We start from the raw sequence: 17505 nt of genomic DNA on the forward strand, positions 1-17505 counted from the left end.
TTTTCTATCAGGGCTGTTTTTTACTTCTAGAGTGACAGAGGCATATTCAGACCATGTGATGGGATTTATGTCTGATTTCCCTTCCCTGGCCATCAAAGTCTTATCAATCAGGTAGAAATCTATACGAGAGTAGGTTTGGTGTGGTGTAGAGAAAAAGGTATAGTTTTTAGCTAATGGGTTCGTCTGCCACCACACATCAGTTAGGTTCAACTTTGCTAACCGAGACTTTAAGCATTTCCTGTGTGGCCTAGAGCCCTCTTGTGCTCCTTTAGAGTTATCTAACCGCAGGTCCAAGGTGAGGTTAAAATCCCCTGCAATTATCATCCCATCCCCTTCCTTGTCTAGTAGGTTATCTAGCTGTTTATAAAATTCCTTCTGATTGGTATTAGGTGTATAAATATTCAGTAGGGTATGTGTTGCCCTGTAATTCAAATCAGATCAGAAGTATCTACCCTGAGTGTCTCCCACTTGTTTGTGTATGACATAGTCCTGTCCTTGTCTAAATGTGCACACTCCTGTATATCTAGACGCTTGATTAGCAGTGGAGAAGAATTTGTGGGCAAACATTGGCCAATTAAGCAGATGTTCGTATCGCTTTTTAAGGTGAGTTTCCTGTAGGCAGATCACCATCGCTCCTTGTTCCTGGATATCTTGCCTGAGAAGATGTCTTTTATGAGAAGTGTGTAACCTCTTGACATTGAGAGACAAAAGTTTTAAAGCCATCGGAGTGTTATTTAATTTTGGTGAAGTTCAATAGTGAATTGTGGCACTAGGTGAACATTTCCTTACCTACAATCACATTACAAAGCTTCTCCGCTGCTTTCTCTATCACATACCTAGTTTCTGGCTTACCTCCCCAACAATTGTGGATTCCAGGGTACGAGTATCTATCTTGTCCCACTGGATTCTCCCTCCCACACATCAACCCCCCACCCTCGCCCTCCCCCTCCCATATCCCTGTGTATGTGCCATGACTGCATGGCTAATCTGCTCGTGCAGATGAGGCTGGTGAAGTCCCGATGGCAGAACACTCAGTCTCCGGCTCAGCCTTCAATACCATGTAGAAATCAACCCACATCCACCCTTTAGCACTGAATACTATGTTTTAACCATAAAATTCAGAAACACTCAGAACTTAAACAACGAATTTTGATGGCTTATTTGTCAGTCACGTCTTCTAGCCATCCAAGTGCCAGTCAGAGGGAAAGAACTTTTCTTCAAAGAATAGTCTCATTAGGTGCAGTCCAGTTTTTCTTTATCATTTTGCAGGGATCCGCTAGCAGTTCGTCGTAACCGGCGTCCTCCATTTTCCACCCTTTGCCAACGCGGTACCTTGGGCTTTTCTCGCAGCTGGGCAGGCGAGTTTACTTTGACCTGGAACCCAGCAGAATTTAAGATGGCTGCCGCTTCAACCATGCTGGTAGCCTTGGTAGTGACACTTGAATAGTCACTGAGATGCCCGTGGGGAACAGCCAGCGTTATCGGGATTCTCTTCTCAGCACTGTAGTCACTGGCTGATATTCTTGTCGTCTCTTTAAAGTGATTGAAGAAATGTCCAAGAAGACGGAGATTTTGTGAGTTTCCCATACCCATGACTGCTGTTTTCAAGCTATCGCCAGTACTCGTTCTTTAATCAGGAATTGGAGAAAGCATGCTACTATGTCCCATGGTTGGTTACCAATTTGGGGTCCCAGCGTGCGGTGGGCTCTTTCAATTTCTATTTTTTGTTGTGTTTCAGGCGGTTCCCCTTGCGGATCTTGCAGCAAAAATAACTTGCATAGGGAACGGACCACTTTCACGCACTCACTATAGGACTCAGTTTCTGGTATTCCTCGGAATCGTAGGTTGCACCTACGATTCCTATTCTCCAAGTCCTCTAATTTCACAATTAGATTGATGCTAGTTTGATGGAGAGAGTCACTGTGTTGTTGTAGCTTGTCCAGCTTCACTTCTTGGCCATCGAGCCTGTTGTCGCAGTCGTCCACACGGCATCCTATATCAGCCATGTCTTCCCGGATTTCCACTATCTTGTCCATCATTTCACGTTTATTATTTTTCATATCTTGGCGCAGATCTTGAAACCACCGACAAAATTCAACCTGGGTTGGCACTGTGGAGTTTTGGTGTGTCAGGTCAATCGATTAATCATCCCCATCTTCCATATCAGAGCTCGGTGTCGTGGCCATTGCTCTCTCCTCGGAAGGTCCCGCTCAGTCTCTTCCCTTCTTGAAGGAAAATTGTCGCAAGTCAGTACCTTTTCACTTATATGTCATGGGTGGGCACTGGAGCGAAATTAATATTGGTAAATTTTGCATGGGTAACGATGGATGGTGATCGATTCACCGTGATGTTTGTGCTAGGCACGCCGGAGCCTCAGTATCAAGCTGCCATTCAAGCTCGTGACGTCACCGTTCCTCGGGATAATCCGCTTTCTATTTCCTCTCATTCCAGATCTGGATCTTCGTTGTTGCCCTCGGCTCGGGCAAGGACTGGGCTGAACATCGGAAAAAGTCAAGGAAACATCGCCATCGATGGCCATCTTCCTATGGCTCCAAGCTTGGGAAGGCATCGGCATCGTTTGAATTGCCCCTGAAGTGGCCCTGGTCAGAGGAGGCTCCACTCTCCCTCAAAACTGAAGGCCCGAGATAATCCCCACCAGCTTCGGTGGTGGGCACCGATCCCCCTCAGAGCTCCAGGGATTCAGTTCTGCCTCCTCCTCCTCAAGCTGTCCTCTCATTGTCAGCATTCAAGGAGAAGTTGGAGCGCCGTGTACAGTTGGCAGTCGATTGAGTCCTACAAGGCATCGAACCACCAGTCCCTTCGGGGCTGCCACCGCCGCCAGAACCAGCTCCATCAATGCTTGCTCCCTTGCTAGAGCGTCTGAATTTATTGCTCAGTGCCTTACTGTTGCAGCCTATCCCGGTACTCTGGCTGCCCTCGATGCTGCACGGGGCACCAAAGCGGCCTGTACCGGAAGTTAATCTGTTGGCCAATGAGGAAGGACCATTGGGTTCGGTGCCAATGGGCCCCCAATTCCTTCTGTGCTTCCAGTGCCCATGGTGCCACTGATGTCGGCACACCCCTTGGTGCCTGCGGTGCCACCACCTATACTTTGAGCTCCCAGTGCCTTCGGGGTCTAGGCCTAGACCTAGCATAGAGGCCCCACCTCTGGTGTCCCCGGGTGCTTTAAGTGAGGCGGAAGCCCCCTATGACCCTTAGGAGAGGGAGGCATCCCCATCCTCTGAAGACTGAGGACCTTCCGTCTGAGCCCTTGCTTCTGGAGGAAAGGTGTAAGTCTCCACTTCCCCATGTTCTGAGAGCTATTTCAGAGTCTGTGCCCTTCCAGCTTTTAACCGAATAGGACTCCAGGCACAAAATGCTGGAGATCCTACAATTTATGGATGCCTCTAAAGAGGTTGTAGCAGTGCCGGTGTATGACATTTTCAAGGACCTGTTTGTACACTTGTGGGAGCACCCCATTTCGGTCCCCCCAATGAATTGAAAGACTGATGTGGTTTACGTGGTGCAACCTACCCACAGGGTTTGAGCCTCGCCATCTTCTACATCAGTCCATGGTGGTGGAATCTGCTCTCAAGAGGACTAAGAGGACATGGACCCATGCTTCAGCTCCTCCAGGTCACGATCACAGGACCCTTGATGCCCTAGGTTGGAAAATCTTCCAGGGGTCCATGCTGGTGGCCCAGATAGCATGTTATCATTTGTATATGAGTCAATAGTCCAGGATCCTCTGGAAATAAGTTCAAGATCTTGTGGAATGCCTCCCACAACAGCTTCAGGAAGATTTCCTGGAGATGATTCAGCAAGGGTTGGAGTGCGACACGCACGAGGTCTGATCCGGTTATGATGTCTTTGAAATTGGCCATGAGGGTGGCTGTTGCAGGCATAAGCGCCTGCTGCCTGGCCTGGCTTCGGGCCTCAGATCTCTGGCCAGAAGTGCAGGAGAGTATTGCAGACCTCCCTTGTACTAGAGAAAATCTAAGATAAAATCAAGGAAGCAGTGGCACAGCTGAAGGATTATCAAGAAACCCTCCAGCACCTCTGACCCTTAGTCCTCTGGCAAGAAGCTATTAATGCAGAGTTCAAGAGGAACTATTACTGCCCGAGGAAATATTATCCTCCAGCGGACAGAGTGAGGTTGCAGCATGCTGCACCTAGAACACGCATGCGACAGTCACGCACCCTCAGCCACAGCCAGCCCTGCAGCAGAGCCCCGCCACTGGGTTTTGACTGGTTGGGAGGGAGTTTAGCCAGCAGCCTGTCCCCTTGACGAACGACCCTCCTGTTGGAGGCTGCCTGCAGACTTTTGCACTCCACTGGCAGGCAGTCACTTCGGACTGGTGGGTCCTATCCTTTGTTCATCGGGGGTACAGACTTAACTTCCGCAGGATCCCGCCGATATCCCCTCCATGCCTCTCATGGGGGTTTTCAGCGAACCAGCAGATACTGTGAGTAGAGCTCTCCGCCCTTATAATGGCTCAAGCTGTTTAGCCCATATCGCTAAGTCAGCAAGGCACCAGGTTCTATTCCAGGTATTTATTTTTTTTTCAATTTATTCTTTATTAGTTTTTCAATGAGACAATCATAGAAAGGATCATACATATTGTATATCACATATCCAATATCAACAATAATTATTAAAATAAAAATATCTAATTATGTGACATCAAACAGAATTGGGGGAGAACATTCCAAACAATTTTCAAAGGAAATCTAGTATCTAATGGTCCCTCCTTTCTTAGAGGGTAAATCAGATTTACAGAATACAATAACTGAGAAGGAGATATATTTAATTCAATTTCAAGGACCTTTTACCTCTAATACTCCCACATTGGCTTCAAATTTGTCCAATAAGAAAGTCTCCAAATGAGATGGATCTGTGAACCCACATTTTTTCCCTTTGTAGTTCACATAACAAATACAGGGAAATTTCAGAAAGAATGTTCCACCCATAGCTACAACTCGATGTTTTAATGACAAAAAAGCCCTTCTCCTAGCTTGGGTGGATCTAGCTACATCTGGGAAGATCTGGATTTTTTGTCCACAAAAGGAGAGATCCTTATTAGGAAAATTTTTTTTGAATACCTTATCTTTGTCTTGTTCTGATAAAAAGGAAATAAAGAGAGTGGCCCTGCTCCCTATAGTGTCCAGAGAGTCCTCCAAGAAGGCAGAAATGTCTAAACTTGGAGGACTATCTCGACCCTGATTGGGAGCAGTTCCCTCCCCCTTCTTATTAAGATAATAAATCTTAGACAGATTAGGTATTTCTTCCTCTTTATACTTCAAAAACTCTTTAAGAAATTTCTTAAACAATTCCATAGGAGATAACAAACGTGTTATAGGAAATTTAACTATCCTTAAATTTTTTACACGCATAATATTTTCCATTCGTTCTCTCTATGAATGCTTAAGCTATCCTTCATAAAGATACCTTCTGATGAATGAACTAACTGCATTTTTGTTTTTAAGTCAGACATTTCTTTTTCCATGTTCACCATCTGAACATTAATCTGAACATTAATTTTCTCAACATTTGCATTTATCACAGCAGACAATGATTTATTCATTAAGGTAATATTATCCAATTTTGAGATAATCTTCCATAAATCTGATAATGTAACAGTGTCTGGAGAAACATCCCCGACATTGCTAGCTGAAAGAGCTGGTATAGACTCAGATAAAACAATAATTGAAGTTCTCTCAACCCCTTGGTTTCCAGCCTGTATCTCTAGGCTGGCTTCCAGGGGTTGAATTCCTACCAGTTCTGACGCCATCTGTGAAGGTGTAATCGTAGTTGGCTGTGGTGGTAAATTAGGTCCTTCTCCGGGGCTTATGGAAGCTAAAGATAAACTTCCTGCCCCCTCCTCAGCAGGATCAGTTCTATGTCTTACAACATGCTGATCCATTGGGCCGGTGCTCGTTGTCTGCACTGGTAATGATGTCAAGTTTCTCGCCTTCCTCTTCTTCCCCATTGGGGTAGTAGATATCCGGTTTGAAATTCTGTGGCCAAACTCCCAAACTCATCCGGACGAAGCCGGACAAAGTCACGCGCGCGCGCGGCTTAGGCGTCGCGCCGCTCCTCCGTTGATTTTAAGGACGCTGACACGCCCCCTCAGACGTCAGGCTCGCCTTCTCTGGCGTCGGGACCGGCGTCTTTTCACCCGCTGTTGTTGCACTTCAGGTCTTTCCAGGCAGACAGCATTAATGGGGCTGCAGTTGTTTAAAAGTAAGTCCTTACTATTAGCGGTGACTGCAGGGTAGCTCGGCTCTCGGCCCTCTCCTTCTCCTCTCGCTCCCCAAGGAGGTAATGCTCCCCAGCTGATTTTAAGGACGCTGACATGCCCCCTCCGACGTCAGGCACGCCCCCTCCGGTGTCGGGACCAGCGTCTTTTCACCCGGTGTTGTTGCACTTCAGGTCTTTCCAGGCAGACAGCATTAATGGGGCTGCAGTTGTTTAAAAGTAAGTCCTTACTATTAGCGGTGACTGCAGGGTAGCTCGGCTCTCGGCCTTCTCCTTCTCCTCTCGCTCCCCCCTATTCCAGGTATTTTCTGATTCCCCAAAAAATAGGTGGCCTCTGTCCTATCCTGTTCCTGAGTGCTTTGAACAAATTCCTTGTAAGGCAATGGTTCGAAATGGTTTCACTGGGGTCCTTGATCCCTCTCCTATGGAAGGGGGACTTAAAGGATGCCTACGCCTACATTGTCATCTCTCCCAACCATCGGAAGTACCTCCAATTCTTGGTGGAAGACTAACACTTCCAGTATCGGGTACTGCCCTTCAGCCTAGCATCTGCACCCCGTGGTTTCACAAAGTGCCTTGGTGATGAGTGCTTACTTCAGAAAGCAGCGGGTGCAGGTTTTCCCTTACTTGGACGATTGGCTCAACAGCAACACCAGGTGTGGGGCTTTGCAGTCTCTCCAATCCTCCATCCAGATTTTGGAGACTGTATGGTTTCTGAATAACTACCTGAAATCCCAACTGGTACTGTTGCTACAGCTGGACTTCATTAGGGCCAGGTTCGATACAGACTGAGCCAGGGCGTTTTTGCCCCGGGACCGGGTGCTAACTCTGGTGTCTCTGGCAGGGGCAATCTCTCAATCACCAAGCCTCTGCACAAGATGCTGTGCTTGCTGAGCCACAGGATGGCGACAGTCCATGTTATGCCTTTTGCTCGGCTGTACATGTACATGGTGCAATGGAACTTGGGGTCCTAGTGATGTCAGGCCACCCAGGACTTTCAGGCATGCATCAGCATCAAACTGCTATTTTGGGAATCCTTATCGTTGTGGAAAACCCAATCCAATCTGGAAGTGGGGATACCTTTTCAGGTTCAGTCCCCACCGATCACCCTCACTATCAATACCTCCCACCTTGGCTGGGGAGCTCATGTTGCGGATCTCTGCCCCAAGGGTTAGTGGTCCGCACAGGAAGGGCGATGTCAGAAAAACTGCCTGGAGCTCCGTATGATCTGGTACGCTCTGTGGGCCATCCAGGATCGCCTCATCAACAAGGTAGTTTTAATTCAGATTGACAGCCAGGGGGTGATGTGGTACCTGAACAAGCAAGGAGGCATGGGATTGTTCCTCCTTTATCAGGAAGCGGTCCAGATCTGTTCCTGGGCACTGTCCCAGGGCATAATGCTTCGTGCCATGTACTTGCCAGGAACAAAAATGTGACGGTGGACGTTCTGAGTTGCTCGTTTCACCCCCACGAATGGTCCCTCAAACAGAAGGTTGCGGATCAAATCTTCTGCATCTGGGGGACCCCAGATCTTAATCTCTTTGCTTCTCACAGGACAAGCAGGATGGTAGTCCTCACATATGGGTGACATCATCAGGATGGAGCCCAATCATGGAACACTTGTCAAAGTTTCTAGAACTTTGACTGTCATTTACTGGGCATGCCCAGCATGGCACTAAACCTGCATCCAGCAGGGGTCCCCCTTCAGTCTTTTTTTCCATGCAGCAGTAGCCACGTGGGTTAAGGAGCTCTAGAGATTCCTGACAGGAATGTTCCTCACGGAACTTCTTCAAAATTTTCAAAAAAATTCTACCCCATAGGGGTCCCCCTATCGATTCCGTACTCCGTGGTCGAAAGGTAAGGCTTTACCCTTGTTTGCATTTGGTTCCCGTCGTTTTCCCCTTTGGGGCCTACCGGCCATCGAGCGCACCATGGCTAAATTTGTCGAAGCCATGGCATCGGGTTTTCATCGGTGCCTGACTGTCCTCGGACAATGTCCATCACAGACCCGCATAGGATTTGTGTGTTATGTTTGGGGTCCGACTATGACATCCTAACTTACACAAATGACACCGAATGGCTGAAAGGCCCAATCAGAGAAGATGTAGTTTCTTTTTCAGGCAAAGCCTCTGACTCCGTCGACCGCTTTGACATCGTCTGAGCCGGTGCCAACCACCTCTCGTCAGCTGCGGGACACAGGTGCTGCCCGTCCGGCATAGACTACTCCAAAGGTGTCAACTTCTTCCACATTGGCTCTGGAGAAGGACCGAGGAGAACATCGTGAAAAGCGTTGACACCGTCATCGGAAGGCTCAGTCCGCTGATCCAGGCAAGCCCTCAGCATCTGTGTCGACAGAGCCACTGACAAAGAAATCCCATCCAGAGAAGGCCCCATCCTCATCTGAGACCGGGTCACCGAGGCATTCCCCACCTTCACGAAGGGCGATGGGCACTCTAATCCTGCTTTGGCACAGATCCCATCGAAACCTAAGTTAAGGATGTGTCTGAAACCATCCCTTTCGATCTGGTCACTAAAAAGGACTAGAGGTTGTCAAGAGGGTCTAGGTCGTAACTTCTCCCAAGAACTATATTGGAGTCACATATTACTATTACCAGCTGACACACCAAGGGAACCTCTCTGCCATCCACATGAAATTCGAGCAACATGTGATTGCTTCGAAATGTCATCTTTTTGCCAGCAACATGACTCTGTGCTAGATGGTGAACCTGGCTTATGGCCGCTGATTTACGGCCCGAAGTCTAAGATAAACTAGCTGATCTGACATGCAGTGCAGATAATCTCATTGTGCACAAGGTCCAAAAGACAGTGGCTCCATTGCAAGACCACCGAGAGACCCTGCAACAGCTCTCTACCTCTCTTGCACAGCAAAGAGGGATGCTAGAAGAACCTCTTACCGCTCCCGCGTGAGACCAACTGATATCCAGATCACACCAGCTCTGCCAGTCGGGCAGGCTCCTGGATGTTTCAACCTTGCCAGAGAACAGAACGGTCCATCCCTCTGAGGACCAGGGCTCGGGATACTGTTCCCCGGACTCAATAAGGTAGAGGATTTTAATCCCGCTATTTCCTACTTTCAAAGAAAACAGGCGACCTCTGCCCATCCTGGACCTCAGAAATCTCAACAAATTTCTTCAGAAAGAAAGTTCAAAATGGTGTCTCTCAGTACCATGCTTCCCTTACTACCACAAGGGGGTTGCCTCTATTCTCTGAATTTTCTATACGCTTCATAGTGAGTCAACAACATTTTCAATACCAAGTTCAGCCATTCGAACTAGCTTCGACAACTTGTGTAATTCACCAAATGCCTAGCAGTGACTGCCACTCATCTACAAAGAACAACATCATTCACGCGTTTCCTTACCTGGGCGACTGCCTAATAAGGAGTCATTCCAAACCAGGAGCTCTAAATTTGTTAAGGCTCACTATAAATCTACTACATTTGGCTGGGAATTCTGATCAACTACCATAAATCCCATACGGGCCGATGCACTAAAGTGTGCTCAGGCCGAGTGCACCGTTAGCCCCCATTTGGATGTGCGTTTTCGATGTGCTATTTTTACCCCTTATACAGGAAACAGGGATCATGGCATGTTGGGCATGCTCAGTGCGCCAGTCAAAAATTCTAGAAACTGACAGAAAAATTTTCCATGATAGGTCTCCGTCTAGTGATGTCACCCATATGTTAGGACTATATCCTGCTGTCCTGGGAGAACACCTGTTACAGGTAAGCAACTCTGCTTTCTGATATCTATTCCAACACTGCCCATCTTAGTTTAGAGAACATATGAATGCTCTCTCTTGGAACCTGAAAAACAACTCCTATGTTTATTTAACCTGGTCTAAATCTTGCATTTGGATCTGCTGATATAAATTAGCAGACATATGCACTGTATGTCATAAACAACAAAAGACTACTTTCAATAACTCACTGTCCGATGATGGTAAACTTTCTTAATGTTGGATGAACCTACATAATCCTGGTAAGAAGGTATCACAAAAAAAGCAGTAACCACAGGGCAGATATTTGCCTGAAAATGATATGTCTTCCCTTGGCACACGATCTCTAATATTATGGCCCCAAGTGTCGACAACCAATGGTTTACCAAGAACATAGAATGTGCCAATAACACATGCTAATATTTATATATGATTACTGCTATTGCTGTCGACCTATTGTAATAACGGAGCAAAGCAATTACTATCCATAACCACTCCTAGATGCGAAAAAAGGTATATGCCATCTTTTCCAAGCAGTGTATGAATCCTTTGATTACATTTCACGTACTTCACCTCTATTGGGGCTATATGTATGGCATGACTTTGAGCGTGTAGCATCTGTGAGGATATCAACAAAAAAACTAATGGACCTCCCTTGCTTAATTGACAATCTTTTCAGTGAAAAGCTACATGAGATTGTTGCTCAGATTAAAGCCCAGAATGTAGCAGTGCAGTTGTTTTAACAGCTCCTAAACTGCCCTCTGCAGCACAAGGTCATTTCTATCCATACATGTGACCATACTTCCAAAGGAGACCTTACTGGTCTTTTCAACAATAATGTCTAGTGCCTTTTTCGGCCCCGCATCAGCAGCCATTTCTAGCCAAGCTTCGTTAAAGAGAACGGTGGCAACAGAAACCTACATAACAGACCCAGCCCAAATCAGGGCCTAGTTTTTGATCCCTTTGAATGATCCATTTCCGGCCCTTCCAGTAGGGGGAAGAATCTAACTATTTGTGAAGGATTGGTGTCAGATCACTGTGAACCACTCAATGCTCATTGATAGACTCTCAGACATTGGCATCACAGGAACTGCACTCAGCTGGTTCAAGTCATTCCTTAGCAACAGGAACTTCAAGGTCAGAATCAACAACAAAGAATTCCACCTGGTCAGCTCCATCCTGGGAATCCCACAAGGATCATCTCTCTCCTCGACACTGTTCAACATTTTCCTTCTCCCGCTTTGCCTTCTACTTGCAAGTCTAAAGATAACTAATTTTATCTACGCCGATGTGCAAATCCTCATCCCGATCACGGATTCCCTCTCCAAAACCCTCAGTTTCTGGAACAGTTGTCTACAGTCTATCAACCACCTCCTCACCAGCCTCAACACTAACAAAACTGAGATCCTTATCACCCAGGATGACAAAAACGGGGCAAACAAACCCACTACATCCCGAAAGACCTCCCATGTGAGAGACCTCGGTGTAATTCTGGACAACCGTCTAAACCTAAAAAAATTTGTCAACACCACCACAAAAGAATGTTTTTACAAATTACAAATTCTAAAAAAGCTGAGACCCCTTCTCCACCTTCAGGACTTCTGCATGGTACTTCAATCTATAATCTTCTAAAAATAGACTATTGCAACTCTCTCCTTCTCAGACTCCCAGCTAACACCACTAGACCCCTCCAGGTGTTACAGAACTCCGCCGCCAGGATTCTGACCAACACCAAAGGAGAGCATATTACTCCCATCCTTCGGAATCTTCATTGGCTTCCCAAATTCAGAATTCTCCACAAAGTCCTCACGATGGGGCAATGCTACAGTGGCATACAACCCAGAGTTCTGAAGGATAACACATTGAAATTGTCGGTTCAGTGTGCTGCGGCAGTCAAAAAAGCAAACAGAATGGGAATTATTAGAAACGGAATGGTGAATAAAACGGAAAATGTCAAAATGCCTCTGTATTGCTCCATGGTAAGACCGCACCTTGAATACTGTGTACTATTTTGGTCGCCGCATCTCAAAGATATAGTTGCGATGGAGAAGGTACAGAGAAGGGCAACCAAAATGATAAAGGTGATATAGAGAATGGAACAGCTCCCCTATGAGGAAAGATTAAAGAGGTTAGGACTTTTCAGCTTGGAGAAGAGACGGTTGAGGGGGGATATGATAGGTGTTTAAAATCATGAGAGGTCTAGAATGAAGTTAACATGTGGCACATTTAAAACTAATCAGTTTTTTTTTCACTCTATGCACAATTAAACTCTGGAATTTGTTGCCAGAGGATGTGGTTAGTGCAGTTAGTGTAGCTGTGTTTAGAAAAGGATTGGATAAGTTCTTGAAGTCCATTACCTGCTATTAATTAATTTCACTTAGAAAATAACTACTGCTGAGTTTTCTTGCTTATGTTTCGTACTAAATCTGCTCATTTTATGTTCTGTCTTGGATCCCTAATTTCCTTATAACGGGGGTTTAGCCTCTTTAAATTTGGTTGTATAAGGATAAAATGATACGGAATGTATAATATTCTCCTTTTTTTCCTTTCTTGCAAGAATTATTGCTGTATTATATAATTTATACAACTATGTTATTACCTGTAATCTTTTTACTTATACCTAATCTATGACATGCGGATATTGCTGTCTATGTTTGTTTAAAAGCATTAATAAATATAAATTAAAAAAAAATATATATATAAAAAAAAAAAAAGAAAATAGCTACTGCTATTACTAGTAACAGTAACATGGAATAGACTTAGTTTTTGGGTACTTGCCAGGTTCTTATGGCCTGGATTGGCCACTGTTGGAAACAGGATGCTGGGCTTGATGGACCCTTGGTCTGACCCAGTATGGTATGTTCTTATAGCTTGGATGTTGATCAGGTAACGGTGGAGGCCCTCGGGGTATCCCGTGTCCACCTGGAGTCTAGAGATCCTTCCACCAGGAAGTCCTATAATCTGAAGTGAATTTGGTTCTCTCTTTGGTGCACGGGTCATGGTTTGGATCCCTTCTCTTGCTCCCCTCCTGTACATCTGGACTACCTGTTGTCCCTCTCTGATTCCGGACTAGACCACATCCGTGAGGAACCAACTTTGCACCATAGGGGCATACCATTGGTGTTTGGGTGGTTCCTCAATTTTTTGCCATATGCTCGTTGGCCGGTTCATGAGGGGTTTGCTTCAACTGAAATCTTCCCCTCGCCCCCCCATCGGTTTCCTGGGTTCTCATTGTGGTCTTTTCGCAACTCATAAAACCTCCGTTTGAGCCATTGCGCTGTTGTGATCTCAAGTACCTTTCCATGGAAAGTGATCTTCTTGGTTGCGGTCCCATTGGCTCTCAGGGTAGGTGTGCTGCAAGCACTGGTGTTGTATCCGCCTTATCACAAAAGGGTTCTCTTACGGACACATGCCAAGTTCCTACCCAAGGTGGTTTTAGAGTTCCACCTCAATCAGTCCATCGTGCTGCTGTCATTTTTCCCCAAGGCTTAATTGCTCACCAAGTTGAACTGGCTCTTCACACTGGATTGCAAGAGGGTGCTTGCATTCTAATTTGAACGGACAGCGCCCCACCACATCTCTATTCAGTGGTTCATTTCTTTTGACAAGAACAGGTTAGGAGTCACAGTCTCCATGCAGATATTATCCCACTGGCTAGCGGATTGCATCTCCTCTTGCTACATGCAGGCAGGTTTACAACTTGGTCACATCAAAGCTCACTCTGTCCGGGCCATATCAGTCTCGGTGGCTCACTTGTGTGCAGTCCCCATCCATGAGATCCCTCCACACTTTCACCTCTCGTTACTGCCTGGACAAAGATTGCCGGGAGACCAGTCATTTCAGAAAATGCATCCTCCACAATCTCTTCCAGCCATGAAAACCCAACTCTCTCCTCCGTGGGCCCTATCCTTGGGTGCAGGCCTGTTCCTCTGGTTGCTGAAGCTCCTGTTGTGCAAGTTGGCACCTGTTCTTTGCTGCTCATATTCAGAGAGGCCTGGAGCTATTTAATCACCCATGTGTGAGGACTACCATCCTGCTCGTTATGTTTTACTGGGCTTTGTCAATCTGTTGAGCTTTACAGAGGTCAAGTGTTACTGGGAGCTCTCCAGCAGGAGCAAGAAGAATGTGTGCTCTTTATGTTGGAACCATCCAAGTCTGAGAAGCTAAAACAGACAAGGAAGTCCTTGGAGCTTGGAGTAGGTGTGATGACTTGGATGCAGACATGACGACAACTTGGAACTTTAGGAGCAAGGAAGAGTCCAGGCAGTGCTCAGCAAAGAACCACTGGAAGGCAGCTCCAGCCACCACAAAATGGATTTACTCCTTAGATGTGGCAGACTAGAGACAAAGTCCGGGTTAAGCGGCTGAACCCAAGAAAGGACTCAAGACAGTTCAGGAAGGTGGCATCCCCACGACCCTCCGAGGCCTGTGCAGGATACAAGAGTCTGGGCAAGACTCAGAGCTCTGGAAACAAAGGTCCTCCGGAGGCGGAGGCTGCAGGAGGAAAGAAGCATCAAGGCAAGCAATGTCCCTCAGGCGCTCTACACAGCCCACCACAGGGCGGACCCACGGGTCTGGTCACGGACCACACTGTTCCTCTATGCGCCCTACAAGGCTGGACGGCTGGTAATGGACCATGAGGGGAGCAGAACAGGCAAGCCTCAGCGCCTCTTGGAAACATCGGGAAACACGAACATTTGGAGAAGACATCAAGGAACTTGGACATCACAGAACTGGAACTTCCATGGATACAAATCAGATGCCAGGCAGGAGCTGGAGATGGGAGGTCCATGAGAGGACAAGCCCCTTGCCGAAGCAAAGCCTGAATGCAGAGGAATTCCTTTTGTAGCCCAGGAACAAGGCAACTCCCTGGGAGGAGTTCGGATGGGCCACACCTGGCTGGCCCTATAACTGAGGAGAAGTGCTTCGGGCCGGCCCCTAGAGAGAAGGGTGCAGCCCAAACCAGGAAGTCCATGCAGACCAGAGCAGGCCTCATGAATCGAAGGCCTCCCAGGCCCTGGAGCAAATCCTGGGCAGTTCGTAGGCGAGACCCTGGCTTAGGAGCGGTCTCCAGGAAAGAGGTGAGAAGGCTCAAGTAGCACAGCTACAAGAGGATTCATAACACTGCTTGTCCTTGGAGAAAGCAGATTTGCTTCCTTGTAGCTGTTCTCCAAGGACAGCAGGATGTTAGTCCTCACGAAACCCGCCCACCACTCTGCAGAGTTGGGTTTGATAACTTTATTTTATTTTTCGCTTGTACTTTTTTGCTATAAAACAAGACTGAAGGGGGACCCCGTGTATCCACAGGGTTAGTGGCATGCTCAGTGTGCCAGTCAAAGTTCTAGAAACTTTGACAAAAGTGTTCCGTGACAGGGCTCCATCTGATGTCACCCATCTGTGAGGACAAACATCCTACTGTCCTGGGAGAACACCTGTTACAGGTAAGCAACTCTGCTTTCTTATTTTTATAATGTTATTTTAATTTTTATTATGTTGATCCTATTATATTGTATTATTTTCTTGTACTTTTTTTATTTTGATATTAATTTTATCTATTTTATTGTACACTTAATACTATCTACAGATTAACGGTATATAAAATGAATGAATGAATAAACTGATATTTTTCTCACTTTTATAGGAAACATTGTTTTCTGTTTTGGATGGCAGTGATGGGCTTTTAATTGGTACAAAGAATATGCTATCAAAAATTTTCCTACCAGCAATCCTTGCCACAGACAACTGGGGCGCTTTAAACCAGTCTAAACATGGGGACATTGAGAAACACAACTTTAAAGAAACCGTTAACAGATATCTTTCATTTTTAGATGGTAAGATTAAGAACATTTAATTCCATTACCTGTTTCAAAATACATTAGGAAAAGTAATTAAGTTCTTGGATGTATTTATTTTTATGCCTCTGCTGCTGTTTTTTGTATCATTTTGCTTGGGCTCAATCCATAACCAGGAAAAAAAAAAGTGGTGATATTGCTTCAATACAGGCCATTGATGAGACCTTATCTTGTATATTGTGTCTAATTCTGAATGCCATACCTCAGAAAGGATGGAGGTAGTCCATAGAACCTTCATCAAAATGATACAAAGTCTACTGTAAATGCCCTTTGAGATGTGGGTGTAGGGCAAGTTTCAAACTGTCTGCTCTTTACTGAGCAACCTTTCATCAAGTTTCTAGTGCAAACACTTTCCGTTTGAAACTTGCAGTGGGTATCAAATACCTGTCAACTTGTGCATCTGCTTTTTGTGTGGATAGACTTTGCAAGGAAAATAGTGCTCATATACTTAAATATAATCTGTCAAAATTGGAAGTGCTGAATCAGCACCCTACCACCTGTCCCAAGGCGTCCCACAAGGTTCCTCCCTCTCCTCCACCTTATTCAACATTTATCTTACCCCCCCCCTGTCACCTACTCACAGACCTCGGCCTCAAATTCTGTCTCTACGCTGATGATGTGCAAATCATCCCCATTCAGAATTCTCTAATACCCTGGCGTACTGGAATACAAAATTAGGAAACATTTCTTTACAGATTTGTTTGTGGATGTATGGCATGGCCTCTGTGTTTGAGAATATGGAGACAAAAATAGTAATGGAATTCAAGAAAGCATGGGTAAGCACTCAGAAGTCCTAGTTGTGAAGGAATGAAAAGAAAGCCAGATATCTAGTGCAGGGACTCTCAAACCAGTCCTTGGGAGGCACTGAGCCAGTCGGGTTTTCAGGATCTCCCAATGAATATGCATGAGATAAATTTGCATGTGCTGCCTCCATTATATGCAACTCTCTTTCATGCATATTCATTGTAAATATCCTGAAAATCTGATTGGCTGGGTGTGTTCAAGGACTGAGTTGAGAACCTTTGATCTACAGCAGTGTTTCTCACTTCCAACCCTTGAGGGCCATGAACAGGCCAGATTTTCAGGATATCCCTAATGAATATGGATGAGAGATTTGTATGCACCTGCCTCCATAGTATGCATTTCTCACAGGACAAGCAGGATGGTTGTCCTCACAAATGGGTGACATCGAGGATGGAGCCCACCACAGAAAAACTTCTGTCAAAGTTTAACAGAACTTTGACTGGCCCCTACTGGGCATGCCCAGCACGGCACTGACCCTGCAGCCAGCAGGGGTCTCCCTTCAGTCTTCTTTTTTCCGCGCAGCAGTTGCCACGCGGTGAAAGGAGCTCCTATCCACGTTCCTGACAGGAATTCGGAAATTCTTATTCTGAAGAAAAATTTGCCCCTCAGGGGTCTCCCTTCGACTAATTTTTCATCTCGCGGAACTCCGGTAAGTTTTTTGCCGTTTTTGGCTGACTTACGTCGAGTTTGGCCCTTGAGGCCTTTCGACAGTCACCAATCCCGCAACTAAATTTTTGGCCTAAGGCCATGGCGACGGGGTTTTGTCGATGTCCGGGTTGCACCCGGACTATGTCCATCACAGACCCCCATAGGGTCTGTGTTTTGTGTTTAGGCAGCGAGCATGATGTCCTG

The 17505-nt window shown here is 46.1% G+C and overlaps 1 protein-coding gene across 1 annotated transcript in view; it reads left to right on the plus strand.

The window, feature by feature from the left end:
- DNAH8 (dynein axonemal heavy chain 8) overlaps positions 1 to 17505 on the plus strand; it is a 1926251-nt gene that overhangs the window by 147990 nt on the left and 1760756 nt on the right. The window contains 1 exon segment of the mRNA XM_029592920.1: positions 15639 to 15828. Within this exon segment, the coding sequence (XP_029448780.1) occupies positions 15639 to 15828 (190 nt within the window).

Source organism: Rhinatrema bivittatum, chromosome 3 (assembly GCF_901001135.1).
Source record: "Rhinatrema bivittatum chromosome 3, aRhiBiv1.1, whole genome shotgun sequence".
NCBI classification, from domain to species: domain Eukaryota; kingdom Metazoa; phylum Chordata; class Amphibia; order Gymnophiona; family Rhinatrematidae; genus Rhinatrema; species Rhinatrema bivittatum.